General features: G+C 43.0%; 2 protein-coding genes across 2 annotated transcripts in view; one reads left to right on the plus strand and one right to left on the minus strand.

The window, feature by feature from the left end:
* Positions 1-3270: 3270 nt before the first annotated feature.
* On the plus strand, positions 3271-7281 carry CUNH9orf131 (chromosome unknown C9orf131 homolog). Its single transcript, XM_028779141.1, has 2 exons — positions 3271-3527; positions 3874-7281. The coding sequence occupies exons 1-2, from the start codon at positions 3291-3293 to the stop codon at positions 7174-7176; spliced, it is 3540 nt and encodes a 1179-aa protein (XP_028634974.1). The 5' UTR covers positions 3271-3290; the 3' UTR covers positions 7177-7281.
* Positions 7282-12259: 4978 nt separating this feature from the next.
* Vcp (valosin containing protein) overlaps positions 12260-15530 on the minus strand; it is a 19790-nt gene continuing 16519 nt past the window's right edge. Inside the window, exons 13-17 of the mRNA XM_028779040.1 lie at positions 15092-15304; positions 14595-14903; positions 14286-14441; positions 13078-13232; positions 12260-12924 (exon numbers count right to left, since the gene is read on the minus strand). Of these exons, the coding sequence (XP_028634873.1) occupies positions 12819-12924; positions 13078-13232; positions 14286-14441; positions 14595-14903; positions 15092-15304 (939 nt within the window). The 3' untranslated portion in view covers positions 12260-12818. The remainder of the gene's footprint in view (positions 12925-13077; positions 13233-14285; positions 14442-14594; positions 14904-15091; positions 15305-15530) is intronic.

Consider the following 15530-nt stretch of genomic DNA (forward strand, 5'->3'; position numbering starts at 1 on the left):
AACACTGCATGAGCAGAGGAATGTGGGAACCTGGGGACACTGCAGGAACAGAGCTGTGGAAACCTGGGGACACTGCAGGTCTTGGTATGTTGGTTCTATTTCATGTCACACTGCCACCTGGTGGACATTCCTTGGCTCTACAGTTCTTTCATTTTTAGAGATAAGCAGAACCAGAAAGCTAGTACTCTGGTTTCTTCTTTTAGTTTCCTCACTGAGATTTGTTTTGCTGACAGAAATGAGCTCTAGCAATGAACATTCCTAAAGACTGTGAGCCATGAAAGAGGGGATTAGGTTAACTCTTGAGAACTCTGAGCTGAGCAGGTAGATCAATAATGCCCATTCGCTGTGTATTCTTTCTTCCCTTTGCACTAATGTTGAAGGACAAGAAATGAAAGAGAAGAATCAGCAGGGCAGTGGTGGCGCACGCCTTTAATCCCAGCACTTGGGAGGCAGAGGCAGGCGGATTTCTGAGTTTGAGGCCAGCCTGGTCTACAGAGTGAGTTCCAGGACAGCCAGGGCTACACAGAGAAACCCTGTCTCGAAAAACCAAAAAAAATAATAATAATAAAAAAAATGAAAAAAATAAAAATTAAAAATTAAACTTTATAGGTAAAAAACATAAACAAAAAGAAATAAAAAAGGTTTGGAATCAACTCTCACTTTCTTCTGTTTAGGTAAACTACAGACACTCACTATGCAGGAATAATGTGGTGTTCTATATTTAATTAATACATTTGTGGCTTTTCTCTACAACTCAAAGTTTGAAGATGTTGAACTTCTACACATCTATCCTTCTTTGAGTCTGTAGTCCCTCAAGAGGCTGAAAGAAGAGGACTGGCTCAGCAGTGTGCGGGCAACGCACACAACATACACGTACTCCTTATCTCAGCCCTGAGAGGCAGAAGCAGGCCAATGTCTACGGATCCTAGGCCAGCCTGATTCACACGGCAAGTTCTATGGACGACATAATGAGACGCCTTCTTGAAAAAAAATCTAAAAGATAAAAAGCTAGGAATAATGTTTCAGTCCTGTAATCCCAGCCCTCAAGAGACTGAGGCAGGAGGATTGCCATGAGTTTGAGACCAACCTGGGATATATAGTTAAGTTCCAAAATAGCTACCACTACAAAGGGAGAGGCTGGCAATATAAACTGAATGTAGGGGTGAGGGGTGCAGAGGGAGGAGGGCAGAAGTCTATGTTCCCACACTTATGTACTGTTGGTAAGAGCGTGAGCTGGTGCCACGGAAAGCATTGTGGAGGTTCCCAAAACGCACAAAACAAAAAAAAAACTAAAACTAAAAAGTAGAACTACCATATAACTCAGCAGTACCACTCCTGGGCACATACACAAATAGCTCTATACCCTTCCTCAGAGATATTCGCATATCCACAGGTTTTGTTGCTCTACTCACAGTAGCAAGGACATAAAATCAGCCTATATATTCACCAGCAGAAAAATAGATAATGAAAATGTACACATACTGGCTGGTTTTGTGTGTCAACTTGACATAAGCTAGAGTTATCAGAGAGGAAGGAGCCTCCATTGAGAAAATGCCACCTCCATGAGATCCAGCTGTAAGGTATTTTCTCAACTAGTGATAACGGGGGCGGGGGGGCATCCCATGATGACTTGGTGCCATCCCTGGGCTGATGGTCCTGGGTTCTATAAGAAAGCAGGTTGAGCAAGTCATGTAAAGCAAGCCGTAAGCAGCACCCCTCCATGGCTTCTGCATCAGCTTCTGGCCCCAGGTTCCATCCCAGCTTGAGTTCCTGTCCTGACTTCCTCCAATTATGGATTATGATCTGGAAGTGTAAGACACATAAACTCTTTCCTACCCAACTTGCTTTTTGGTTACATTTCATCACAGTAATAGAAACCCTAGGACACATATACACAATAGATTTTACTCGTTCATAAAAAAAAGATGTGCACTTGTGCACACAAATATGCATGTGCATACAAATAAAATAAAAAATTCTGGAAAATGGATGGAATTGGAAAATATAGAAAGTGAGGTAATCCAAGCTGTGCCAGCTAGTTTTATGTTAAGCTGGCACAAGCCAGAGTCGTCCAGGAAGGGGAATCTCAGTTAGGAAAATGACCCCACCAGATTGGCCTGTGCTCAAGACCGAAATGCATCTTCTCAACAGATGATTGATGTTAGAGGGCCCAGGTCATTGTGGGTGGTGCTACCTCTGGGCTGGTGGTCCCAAGTGCTGTAAGAAATCAGGCTGAGCAAACCGTAAAAGAGCAAGCCAGTAAGTAGCATTCCTCCATTGCTTCTGTGAGGCAGACTCCAGGTTCTGCCTCGGGTTTCTACCCTGACTTCCCTCAATGATAAACTATGATGTGGAAGTGTAAGTTGAAATAAACCCTTTCCACTCCAAGTTTCTTTTAGCCATAGTATTTCATCACAGGGGAAAAATAAAACAACAACAACAAAAAAACCGAAGTCAGGGTCAGAATGACAAATATCACACGGTCTCTCTTGTATGCAGAGCCTAGCTTCTAATTTTTTTTAATGTGTATTTATGTAAGTATAAGAGGCGATCAGGAAAGTAGAAAGAAGCCATGAGGAAGGAAAAGGAGGCTTCAGTGAAGAAAGGCAAAGAATATGTGATGTGAAAATGGAAAGTGACGTGTGGGGCAGGGGTGCAGGGGTAAAGGACACCGCAGGGAGAGACAACTAAAATTAGTATTATAAAATGCCATGAAAAACAATTGTGCTAGAAATTAAAACATACTAACACACACACACACACACACACACACACACACACACACACACACCATATACTACCTACCAAATATTGTTGTAAGTACATATATGTATTTAATCCTAAAAACTAAAGTAATGGGCTGGGTGTGGTGGTGCACACCTTTAATTACAGCACTCAGAAGACAAGGGCAGGCAGATTTCTGTGAGTTCAAGGCTAGCGTAGTCTACAGAGTGAGGTCCAGGCCAGTCAGGACTATGAAGAAAGACCCTGTCTCAAAAAATCAAAGAAACAAAACCTGAGGTTCTACATTGATTGACGTTTCATGAACAGGAAGTGAAAACTAGAGTCTGGATAGCATAGTGCAATGTTAAAAGTGCATGTCCTAAAGCATTAGCAATCAAGACAAAAAAGGAGCCCGGAGATTTCACTGTATGGGGTAAGTTGTCTGATAGAGACAACATTTTGGCCCTAAGCTCCAGGAGAAGGCTATTGGATCCACGCGGGAGCTGGGAGTTCTGTGTTCTATGATGTAGTGATGACCTCAAGAAACTGCCACTAGGCTGGAGAAAATGGAATGGTTGCTAGAAGGCCTGCTTAGAGCTAACAGAGATATGGGACTTCTCCAAGACCAGCTGACCCATGCTCTGGCCTGCAGGCACTGTAGCAGCAGTATCTGCCTCCAAAGTCCAGGGAATCTGGTGATACTATTCTTGTTTATGGTTTGGCAGATCCGAAGATGGTGGCAGCTTGTAGGACAGCAACAGCTTCAGTCCTGGTGCTCTGGAGATAAAATGATGCAAGGCAAGGTAGGTGACCACTGACCTTGGACATGTATCTGGATGAATAGTGGCTGAAATGATACGTGTAGTCAAATAGAGGGTCACTGTTATGGATATGGACTCAGATTTAGACTATAAGCCAAAATGACATGAGATTTGAAAGTAAGTAATCACTGACCTTAGGGTGTATGAGGAAATGCTGGTGTCTAAATAAGAAGTGGATTCTGACATTAACAATGGATGAAGAACTGGGTAAGTGACCACGGGCGCTGTGGGGCAGGTGAGTCTACATATGGAACAGAGGTAATAAATGCATGACATATCACATGTCTCTAAGAAACCGTCATACCCAAGAGAATGCTCTATTCCCTAGGGCCTACAACTTCTGTACCATTTGGCCTTCTTTGATTGCATGTGGAAGCAAAAATCAGAGGAAGAGGAGGAAGACGAGGAAAAGAAGGAAGAAGAATTCTTATCTCTGGATCCACTAAAACCATACTATCCTTCCAAAGATACTCCTGTTGGAAATGGATTCTCTACAGCCCCACCACAGCCATCCTGTAGTTCTGGGGGCCTCCCCAAGGCCACAGAAACACGAGAACAAGTACTCACACAAGCCCCAAGCCCTTCCAGATCCTTCCCTACCTCCCAGATCCTGACCAACATATCTGTGAGGAACAAGATAGCTTCAGGGAGTTTCCTGCAGCAGAAAAAAAGCCAGCTCTTCTGGGGTCTTCCCTCTCTACACAGTGAGTCCTTGGAGACTATTTTCCTGAGCTCAGATGGCCCCTCTCCACTAAAGTTGTCTATTTGTCCTTCTGACTTCAACAAAGTTCCCTTCCTACCTGTGTATAACCTGTTGCTTCCCTATAACCACTCCTCAACTTACTATCCGACATTTCAAGGCCATGCTTTGGAAAATCTGAAAGAAATAGCACCCAGTTCTCAGCTAGTTCAACCTCCACCTTCCCCCCCTATCCCACCGGTATCCCCCAATCTTAAGCCTTTGCTTAAGGGCTGCAGGAGAATCATACCTAACACCAAGGCATACACACAGTGGTTTACACAGAACACAGAGGTTCCTTGCGTCTCTGAGAATCAAGCCCTTTACCTACAGCCTGAACTCCAACAAATCAGATCCTCCACATTCTTAAACTCATCTGAGGTCTGGAGGGAGATGCCAGGGGACCCTGGCCTCCATCAAGACAATCCAGAACTACCTTCTAACCCTCAGGAAGTCCTAGACAGGTTTGAGATGCCACGGATAACCATGAGACAAAATGAACACCCAAAAGCCTCTGAAACTGCAATGATAACTGCAACCCCACTCCCAACTTCCCTGACAGAATGCCAGAGAGTCAACCCCACAGGAGACCTGTCTCAACTGAAAACTTCCTGGGAAACCACAGTTCAAAAAGAGAACCCTCAGATCTTTGAGCTTCCAATCTCAGCCCCTTGCAAACTCACAGTACCCATGACTGAAGGAACTGGCCCTCCAGGAACTTCCCCTGGATATGAAGCTCAGTGGGGAATCATAGTACAGAAAGACATTCTCCAAGCTTTTGATCCCTTAATGTCACCTTCCTGTCAACCATCAGGTTCTCTGTCAGAGGTAAAACACTTTAACCCCAAAGAAAGACTTTCTGCACCTAAGGACCTCAGGGAAAACATGGGATACAGAGAGAATCCACCTGTTTCTAAGTCTCCAGTGTCAGCCCCCTACCCTCCTCTAGACACCCTGTCAGAACACCAGAAAGAGAATCCCCTAGAGGATGTGTCTGGATTTAAGCCTCAATGGCAATGCAAAGACAACTCAGGCAGTCCATGGGCCTTAGAAACTCCAACCTTGGACTTAAACATGGGGTTCTATGAAACCATTCCTATGTGTGTCCCATTGGGATCTGAGACTCAATTGAAGGGTACAGAAAATCCCTGTGCTTGTGCCAACCTAGTTTCACCTCCTAGCCTTCCCTCTGCCTCTCTGCCAGACTCTGCGATGATTGGCTCCCAAAGAATCTTATTAGAGTCTAAGGCTTTATGGGAGACAAAGGAGCAGAAAAAACATCTGTGGGTATCTGACTCCCCATGTCCCCATATATCACCTCTAGTCCTCTTTATAGAACCACAAAGAATCAATTCTGTGGATGACTTCCCTAGATCAGAAGCTACAGGGAATACAAAAAAATGTTTGTCTTCTGAGCCTCCATTTCTGAACCTCAACCCATCCCTAGATCTTGTACAGCAACCCCTTAGAGTTAGCTCCATAGAGAACCCATTTAAATGTAAAGCTTGGTGTGGGGACATTCAAAGAAAAAATAACTTCTTGACCTCTGAGCTTCCAGCTCAAAGCTTATCCCAACACCCACTTGGACCCAAACCCGCAGGAGTCTCATCTAACTCTGAGCCTGCTAGAGGGTTCATGAAGCAGAATGAAAACCATTGTGTTTCTGTATCCCCAGTTTGGGAATCCAGTACACCTCCAAACTCTGTTTTGAAGTTTCATATAAGTGAGCCTTCTGGAGAACAGTGTGACTATAAGCCTATGGACTCAGTAGAAGAGCAGACAAAGGATTCCTGGGCCAGCTTTTTCTCTGCTCTGTCACAAGAGCTACATTCTGAAACTGAGTTTATATGTAGAAATGTACTAGAAAGAGAAGCCTCCCAGGGTCCCAATCCTCCAGTAGTGAATCCTCTACAACCAACATCCTGGCCTATCCAGCCTGGCCTCCAGAAGGAAGAGATGTTCTCAGAAGCCAAGGCAGATGCCCCATTCTCCCAGGGTGAGGGTGTCTCAGAGGTGTATGACCATCCTGTGATCCATGCCTGGCAATGGAGTAGAGAACTAAAGCTCAGACTGAAGAAACTACAGCAGAGCTCCACTTTCAAATCCCCAGGTTCACAACACTCATTTTGCAGCTTCCCAGTTCTTAACCTAATTCCAGAATCTTGGGGACTTTCCTCCTCCCCCCAACAGACTCATCCTCTCAGACTGCACCCCTGCTCTTCAAGTCGTCATCCCCCAAAAGTTCAAAGGGCAGAACCCCTGACTGTCCAGGCCCCTCATTGTTCCCACTCCTCTTCTCAGCCTCAGATACAAGCTTCTGGTAGAGCAGAACAGGAGTTTCAGAAAAATAAGAGGAAGAAATGGAAGGCAATGGTCCAAACTCCATCTCCAGGACATGGTCATATTAAGGGTGATGAAAACTGTTCAGGAATGGGAGAACCCTCAAATACAGGGGTTCTGCTCTCTGGTAAGAGACAAGACAAGACTTTAGTACTAACTTCAACCCAAAAGAAAGGGAGTTCCAGAAAATCCAAAGCAGAGAAATGTGAAAGGATTGCAAGGAAAAACAACCCTGCCCAGGCCTGCAGACCAGCAGAGGCCTCTATACCAGAGTTTTCTAAAAAGTCTCAGTATAAAGCTCAGAGTTCTCCACACTCTGCTCTTGCTCAACAGCTTCTCCCAAATGCTGCTGGTCCCCAGGATCGGCAAAGGACAGGCCTGGTGGCTGGTGATACCCAGAATCCTTTCCCTTGTATACACTGTCCTTGGATCCTGATGAAGAAGCAGCTCCCATCCCCCTCACCCAAGGCTCCCCCTACCAGAGGTTTCCAAAAGTTCTTAAATAAGTTTCTAGGTGTCCATAGACCCCTGCCAACCAAATCCAGTCAGTAAAGTATGGCAATACTGGCACCCAGTATCCCATAACCCAAACCAAATCAGGTGTGGGTTGGGAAATAGAGACAAATAGAGAAAAGCCTAATAAAGTAGTTCAACTAGACAAATCCCATTTATGTCTTCTGTAAAGTCTAGGTAACTGAAGCTGTCAGTTCCCTAATCTGCTAGCACCATATCCCCTATTTATTAGGCTCTGGAACAGCAGTTCTCAACCTGTAGGTTGAAACCCATTGGGGAGTCCAACAACCTTTCCACAGGGATTAACTAAGACCATCGGGAAACTGATATTTACACTGTCATTAACAGTAGCAAAATTAGTTATGAAATATCAACACAATTTTATGGTTGGGATCACAACATGAAGAACTGTATTTAAGGTTTGCAGCATTAGGAAACAACACTTCTCAAGCTTCCTAAAGCTTCGTCTAGAGGATAGATAAAGCATTCTGCCATCTTAACTTTCTTTTACAGACTTTTAAGGAGTCCACATGTCTCTACTCTCTAGGGTAAAACTTCAAAGCCAGAGGAACACAGTCCGATCAACGCTGCTCAAGACAAACACTTCATAGGAAATGAAAGAAAAATGCATCCATTCATATAAGTACCAATGATACAAGCAGCAGTTGTTTATAGTGCACAGTTCTCTTCATCTATTTGACCCATAAATTGTTGTTTGGAAACAGGGTATTGCTGTATAGCCCAGACCGCTCCCCAACTCATTATCCTCCTCCCTCACCTTGCCAGGTTTGGGGACTCCACATGTGTGTTCCACACTCAGCTTCAGTTATCTGTCTAGCCATTCTTCTCAGCCTTACCTCTCAGCCCTGCTCTTCTCTTCAACACATCAGCTTATTTGCCCCCAAGGCCACTAAACAAGTGTTTTTCACATGTTGGATCCTTATGAGACTTTTTGTGACATGTCTTTTTATTTACTGTTTGGTAAGTGCTCTACCACTAGGCTAAATCCCCAATCCATTTTCATGTGTTCAGTAATCTCTGATTTACAATCTACCCACTTTCCTGGTACACTGTTAGTTGGGTCCAGTCTAGTTTTCTCTTGTTTAACAATTCAGATAAAACATATATTTGTCCAAAATTCCACATGTCTCAGGCAGGGTCTTGAACATTCAAAGATGCTTTAGCACTGAGCTTTATCTCTAGTCCACCTTTTCCCACTTTTAAGGATCCTTGTAATTACGTGAACCTACTGTATAATCCTACTCATTGCCTAGAATATCAAACCCAGGGCTTTGTTCATGATAGGTAAGTACTCTAAGTTATGGACCCAGGCTTCATTCTTAAATCAGATGATAAAACCAGTAGTGGACATGCACATTTTAATTCAAGCTCTCAGGAGACAGAAGCAAGGAGATTTCTGTGAGTTCAAGGCCAGCCTAGTCTCCAAAATGAATCCTAGGACAACCAGGGCCATCTATCTTAAACACACACACACACACACACACACACACACACACACACACACACACTCGATAGATGACCTTATTTCCTACTCCATAATTCTCCTTTGTATATACAATAACATATACACAAGTTACAAGGATTAAGGATGCAGATATTTTGCCTGGCATAATGGTATGGTGCACACTTTAATCAAAGTGTTCCAGAGGCAGTGGCAGGTAGATCCCTCTGAGTTCCAGTCCAATTAAGGCTACATAATGAGAACCACTCTAAAAACAACAGAAAGATGTAGACATCTTAGAAAACCATTATCCTACCTACAAAATAAACCAAACTCCATAATGAAACAAATAATTTTGTAGTATGTTAACTTTTTTAAAACTTAAAAGGGGCTAGAGATATGGCTCAGCGGTTAAGAGCACTGACTTCCAGAGGTCCTGAGTTCAATTCCCAGCAACCACATGGTGGCTCACAACCATCTGTAATGGGATCTGATGTCCTCTTCTGGTGCACCTGAAGGGAGCGTACTCACATACATAAAATAATCTAAAAAAGAAAGTATTCAATCTCACAACGGCAAACATTTCCATCTAGTTTTGCTTATAGTGACTTTTACTAAATCAAAGTTTTATCATCTTTATGTAGCTTTAAGTCTTGCCATTTTTTTGAGGCTGGCCACAACTTGCTGCCCTAAGTTTACAGGCATGTACTACCACTTTTGATACTTTATGACTATGACTTCTAAATTTCTGGAACATGTATAATTTGTATATTTAGGGTGGTAAGCAAACATTTCAGTATAGAATTTAGTGAGTCTAACTCCCCCAAAACGATGTTTAATTCCACCAACAATAGAGTCCACTCCACTAAAAGAGGCCATAGTGAAAAACATGGAGCATTTTTAAGCATCTCCAGCAACAAGCTAGATACACAAGTCATTTTGTCTTGTTTTTGAAAAACATTTCCCTTCAACTATTTCCTATAACTTACACACTACTCTGTGAAAAAAAAAACAACTCAAATACCTAAGCAGTTTTTTTGTTTTGTTTTTTGAGATAGAGTTTCTGTCTTTCCTAGCCGTCCTGAAACTCTACTTGTAAGATAAGACTGGCCTTGAATTTAAGAGATCCTTAATTGCTTGTTTCTCAAGTGTTGGGATTAAAGGGGTATAGCACCACTGCCAGGAAAATGTGTAGCCCAGGCTAGCCTTGAACTCCCGCCTCCACCTCCTTCAGTAAGTTCTATGAACATGGAACAGCATAACCACTGTATGCCCATCATTCTTAATTCTTCTGAAACCCATCTGATTTAATCCATCGTTAACCCTAACACACCTATAAAACCTGTTTCGGACCATCTCCACTCTCTCGTTCACAGTCCAGTTATTTCTCACCCAACTGGTTGCCCTAATCCCTTCCATCTATTTTCTTTTTTTTTTTTCTTTGGTTTTTCGAGACAGGGTTTCTCTGTGCAGCCCGGGCTGTCCTGGAACTCACTCTGTAGATCAGGCTGGCCTTGAACTCAGAAATCCACCTGTCTCTATCTCCCAAGTGCTGGGATTAAAGGCGTGTGCCACCACCGCCCGGCTTCTATTTTCTACTGCAGTGGAAGTCAACAATTTATTCAAGTGTGCGTCATAAAATTTTGAGTAAAAGGAATTAAGTATGCAGCTACCACAGTGCTCAATTAGCATGTATAGGACCCTGAATTCAACTCCCACCCAGCACTGCAAAGGTAAAGAAAGCCAATCTTTCTCCACAAAACCCTTTTGTCTTTTTGTGACAAGGGTTGGAGACATAGATAGATCTCACTCTGTAGCCCAGGAAGACCTTGGATATGGGCTTTGATATGCATGCATGGTGGCTTACAACTATAATCCCAAGAGCTGAGGTACAGCTTGAGGATCACAAGGTTGAGGTGAGGCCAGCCTGGGCTCTCTCCATAGTGAGTTCCAAGAATAACAACCTGACTCAAAAAAACAAACAAAAGGCCCAAAACACAAAGCCAGATGGCATCTTTAATTCCAGCAATTGGGAGGCAGAGTTCTCAGAGTTCCAGGCCAGCCTGGTCTACAAAGAGAATTCCAGGTTACAAAGAAAATCCACATGTGGTGCAGACATACACGAAGACAAAACACCCAATCACAAGTAATTTTTTTAACTATTTAGTGTATGTTGGGTTGCAGGTTGTTAAGAGGATAACTTGGAATCGGTTCTCTCCTTCAACTATGTAAGTATGTAGGGTCTAGTTGGTAAGGCTTTATGGCAAGTGCCTTTACCTGTTGAGCCATCTCTTTGGCCTCCACACAAATAATTTTTTAAAATTAGAAGACTCCTAATACCATGCCATGCATAGACTAAGCAGATCTATACCAAGCTTGAAAGTGAGTTAATATTAAATCTGGCAATATTACATCCACACTACCTTAATTTCCAACTTTTTTTTTTTTAGCATAAAATGCACTTTTGGGATCTGAAGTGTTTTAGATGGTTCTTAACCTCTCCAAGTTAACTCGAGTATTCCTCCTCATGCCTAACACTACACTGCTCGAGGGTGCCTTGTGCCTTCACTCAAATGTTCCCACTTTTACGTATCATTACCTCTACAGCTTGCTCTGAGAGTCTTATTTTAGTATGATTTTCTGTCCTGATGCCTTTCTTAATAACATATTTCTCCACAAGTCCAAACTTCAGGGCTGAAAAAAAGCTTGGTGGTTAAGAGCTCTTCCTGAGCCGGGCAGTGGTGGTGCACACCTTTAATCCCAGCACTTGGGAGGCAGAACAGGTGGATTTCTGCATTCGAGGCCAACCTGGTCTACAGAGTGAGTTCCAGGACAGCCAGGACTACACAGAGAAACCCTGTCTCAAAAATCAAAAACAAACAAACAAAGGAGCTCTTCCTGAGGAAGTTCACTTACTTCCCAGAACTTCCACAGGCTAAGGAATCACAGAATTCTGGGTTCAGTTCCCAGCCACCACTACAACAAAACCAGTCATTAGCTGGGAGACATGGTAGAAGCCTTTGGAAGAAAGGCAAATCTTTGTCACCTGTTCTACCTAATAAATTCCAAGGGACAGTCTGGGCTACAGTGATATCCTATCTCAAATATTCTCACTTGATAAGCTTTTGGCACTATACTAAATTCCTTGGACTTTTTCAAGGCAAACTGCGAGAGCTAAATAGGTTTTAGGATGTTATTTACTCTACACTTCACTGTTTGTTATGTTGGCTCTCAATAGTAATTTATACCATTTAGAGATCAATCCCAGCACTAAGAGGCAGAGGCAGGCAGACCTGAGTTATGAAGGTCAGCCTGGTGTACAGAAGGAGGTGTAAGACAGCCAGGGCTACACAGAGAAACTTTATCTCAAAAAAAGAAAGGAAGGAAGGAAGAAAGAAAGAAAAGAAAGAAAAACTTCCCAAACTCTCAAACAAAGTGTAAGCAACAGCAGACACCTAGTCTCATACAAGGTGGAAGATAAGGACTGCCACTCAACACTGTCTGAGCTTCTTGTATGCAACCACATTACACAAATGCAGATTTTTAAAAAAAAAGGGATATGAATTTTTTTGAGGGGTGGAGGAGAGTGGTAGTGACTGAGTACGTGAGTAGGATGCAAGCTTCCAGGAAAAGAAGAGGCACAGTGGCCAGAACGCAGGCTCCATTTTGACCCAACATTTATTGTCCTTTTACAACATGTTTTTTTGTTTTTGTTTTTGTTTTTTTTTTGGTTTAGAAACTTCTTATGATTAGTCTTCCAACAGTAACTCAAAGGCATGTAAAATAAAAATCAACCTACTTTCTATATAAACACCCAGCAAACTGAGGCCCCTCGTCCACCTACCCAGATTGGCTAGGGGTAAGGGAGGGCATTGAGTATAGATGCTTTACTGTGGTGATGGTAGGGGCAGTGCCCTGGTTCACACCACACAGGTTAGCACCACCCCAAACTACAACTGAAATGGTGTGGGCCCAAGGCCCAATTCCTTGCTGGTAATTCACTCTTCACCACCCAAATGAAAATCACTTTTATTTTATCACTTTTGTAATTTTTTCTTTGCAACAGAAAACCCCTGTCCAGAGTCTGACTGGGGCTGAACTGTTCAGACTGAGGAATGGAACAGGCCATGGGCATACCCCTGGTCCCTCTTGGGCAAGTGCCCCCACCCCCAGGGAACAAGGTCCAGCCAGGCCAGCTCGCTGCATGCTGGCACATCACTTAGCCATACAGGTCATCGTCATTGTCTTCTGTGTACACATTGCCACCTGTGCCACCTCCACTGCCCTGGCTGGGGCCAGCTCCACCCTGGTTCCCTGAAGGGAATCTGTATACACAAGAAAAAGAGCCAAAAAAAAGAGGATGTAGATAGGTCTGTACAAGTCTTTTACAATTACTGCTGTAGCGTCCTTACAACTCCCACCACTGTTTCTAAAAGTCCCCCAAGCAACTTAGGAACTACCCATTGTACCAAGATTACCTGAAGCTGCCAAAGCCTCGACTTTGCTGCAGTGTCTGGGCAAACATTTCATACTTCCGAATGTCATTATCACTGACAGAACGTCGGGCAAAACGCATGGCTTCCTCAAAGTGATCTCTGCGGATCTCAGGCACTGGATCATCCTCTTCTACTTCCTGTAAAGTTGGTAAGCACAGACCACTATGCTAGCTAGGATCCAGCTTACACTCTACCCCTTACCCCCTACCCTCCATTATTGCAGAAGTCTACTGATCTGCGCGTCTCCAATCAAGCTAAATCAGGTGCCAGGCCAAACTTCCTCAAAGTAGACCACTGCTCTACCTAAAAATAAATATAAGACTACCATCTTAATAAATCTTAAAACCCTACTAGAAATTAATTATTTGGCTTCTTATTCCTTTATTCAAAGCTCTCTTTAAAATTTAAAATATTCACAGCTACTCTTCTATTGAGAACTAACTCCAACTGTTCAGACTTATGAGACTTAACTCCTCGCATCACTGTTTTAAGGAACTTCTTACGGAAAGAGTAATGTCACACAGACCCTCCCTCTCAAAGAAAGAGAGCCACTTGCTCATTTCTTATTCATTCACTAACTTCCAAACAGAGTGGAACCACAGCAGAAAACAAGTTACATTATAAAATTTGTAGTTTTTATATTCTTATATACACATTTTTCATTTTTGGAACCCATGAATTCCCTTTCCCACCAGAACGAAAACATCTAGACTCTTTAAGTTTTAAAACTCCTGTTCCAAGGAGCTAGAGAGATAGCTCAGCAGTTAAGAGCACGGAGCTGCTCTTCCAGAGAATCCAGATTCAACTCTCAGCACCCTCGTGGAAGCTCACAATTGCCTATAATTCCACCTCCAGGGGATCTAACACCTTTACACAGACATACACATAGGGAAAACACCAGTGCACATAGAATTAAAAAAAAAAAAAAAAAAGAAAAGAAATCCTGTTGTTACACCATCATACTTTCATTCCCTGAGCATATATATAGCTAACCCATCTCTTTCTGCATGGGTTTACTTCCACCACTGAGAGGCAGAATAGGATCATCACACCCTGTTTAACTGTTTACTATTCATTTTCTTGGATACCCTGGTTTAACATCAGGGACGTTCCTAATACCTCCACTCTCAACTCTGCATCATGGAGAAGGCCTCTCAACTGGCACATTTGGAAAAAGAGTACTGACTTACCATAGCTGATGGATTTGTCTGCCTCTCTCGTTCTCGCCTAATCTCACTCTCGATAGATTCACGAATGGCCAGTTTACAAGCACGTTGGCAAATTTCTGTCAGATCAGCTCCAGAAAAGCCATTAGTCATCTTCGCCAGGAACTCCAAATCCACATCCTAAAGGAAGCAAGAGTACTTTAGCCTTGTGCCTCCCTCCTACAGAACACACACATCTTTGGCTCTTCCCTCTAAGGACATTTGCTTCTGCCTCTGCTACACCACATCAGCTTCACAGAAAAAAGTCCCTATGGCTGACAACTTTGCACCTGCCTTGGCAACTGGGGACTTTCGCAGATTGGCTTTTAGGATGGCAACACGGGACTTTTCATCAGGAAGTGGAATATAAATGAGCTGATCAAGACGGCCAGGTCTTAGGATAGCAGGATCAATGATGTCAGGCCGGTTGGTAGCTCCAATGATAAACACATTCTTTTTTGTGGACATGCCATCCATTTCTGTCAGGATCTGATTGATGACTCTGTCAGCAGCTCCACCACCATCTCCAATATTACCACCACGAGCCTTGGCAATTGAATCTAACTCATCAAAGAAGAGTACACAGGGGGCAGCTTGTCGTGCCTATGAGAAAAAAAAAAGAGACCATCTCAAATATTAACACAACTAGATTTCTCAGACTTCAGAAAGAAAACAAAGTAATCAATAACGCCCCAACTGAGCAGCCAGTAATGTTTTATTACTCTGGAGAAATGGCCTCTTATTTCACCTTGCTCTAACACACATGAACATCAGCCAGTCATCTAGCTCACCTTGTCAAAAATTTCCCTGACATTGGCCTCAGATTCCCCAAACCACATGGTAAGCAGCTCAGGACCCTTGATGGAGATGAAGTTTGCCTGGCATTCATTAGCAATGGCTTTGGCCAGTAAGGTTTTCCCACAGCCAGGAGGTCCATAGAAAAGAACACCTTTGGAAGGAGTCATGCCAAATTTGAGGAATTTGTCTGGATGCTCCACAGGATACTAGAAGAAAACCAAAGATAATTTAAGGGCAACCCCATATTTTAAATAAAACTATTAATCAGAAGCTCTCTTTATGGTACAAACTGTCTTCTAACATCCAAGGTTTTTATACGTAGATTTCTATGCTAGCTAGACTTATATCAACTTGACAGACAAGTTGAGTTTTTTTTTAAAAAAGGGAACTTTGAGAAAATGCTTCCACAAAATCTGGCTATAAGGCTTTTTT

Source organism: Grammomys surdaster, unplaced genomic scaffold (assembly GCF_004785775.1).
Source record: "Grammomys surdaster isolate TR1022 unplaced genomic scaffold, NIH_TR_1.0 344, whole genome shotgun sequence".
In the NCBI taxonomy this organism is placed as follows: Eukaryota; Metazoa; Chordata; class Mammalia; order Rodentia; family Muridae; genus Grammomys; species Grammomys surdaster.

What these genes read in the sequence shown, in the direction of transcription:
- CUNH9orf131 (XM_028779141.1), top strand. Translation starts at nt 3,291, where the DNA reads ATGGAATGGTTGCTAGAAGGCCTGCTTAGAGCTAACAGAGATATGGGA. An exon ending in ATAAAATGATGCAAGGCAAG is followed by an intron (nt 3,528 to 3,873) that starts GTAGGTGACCAC and finishes TCTATTCCCTAG; the next exon opens with GGCCTACAACTTCTGTACCA.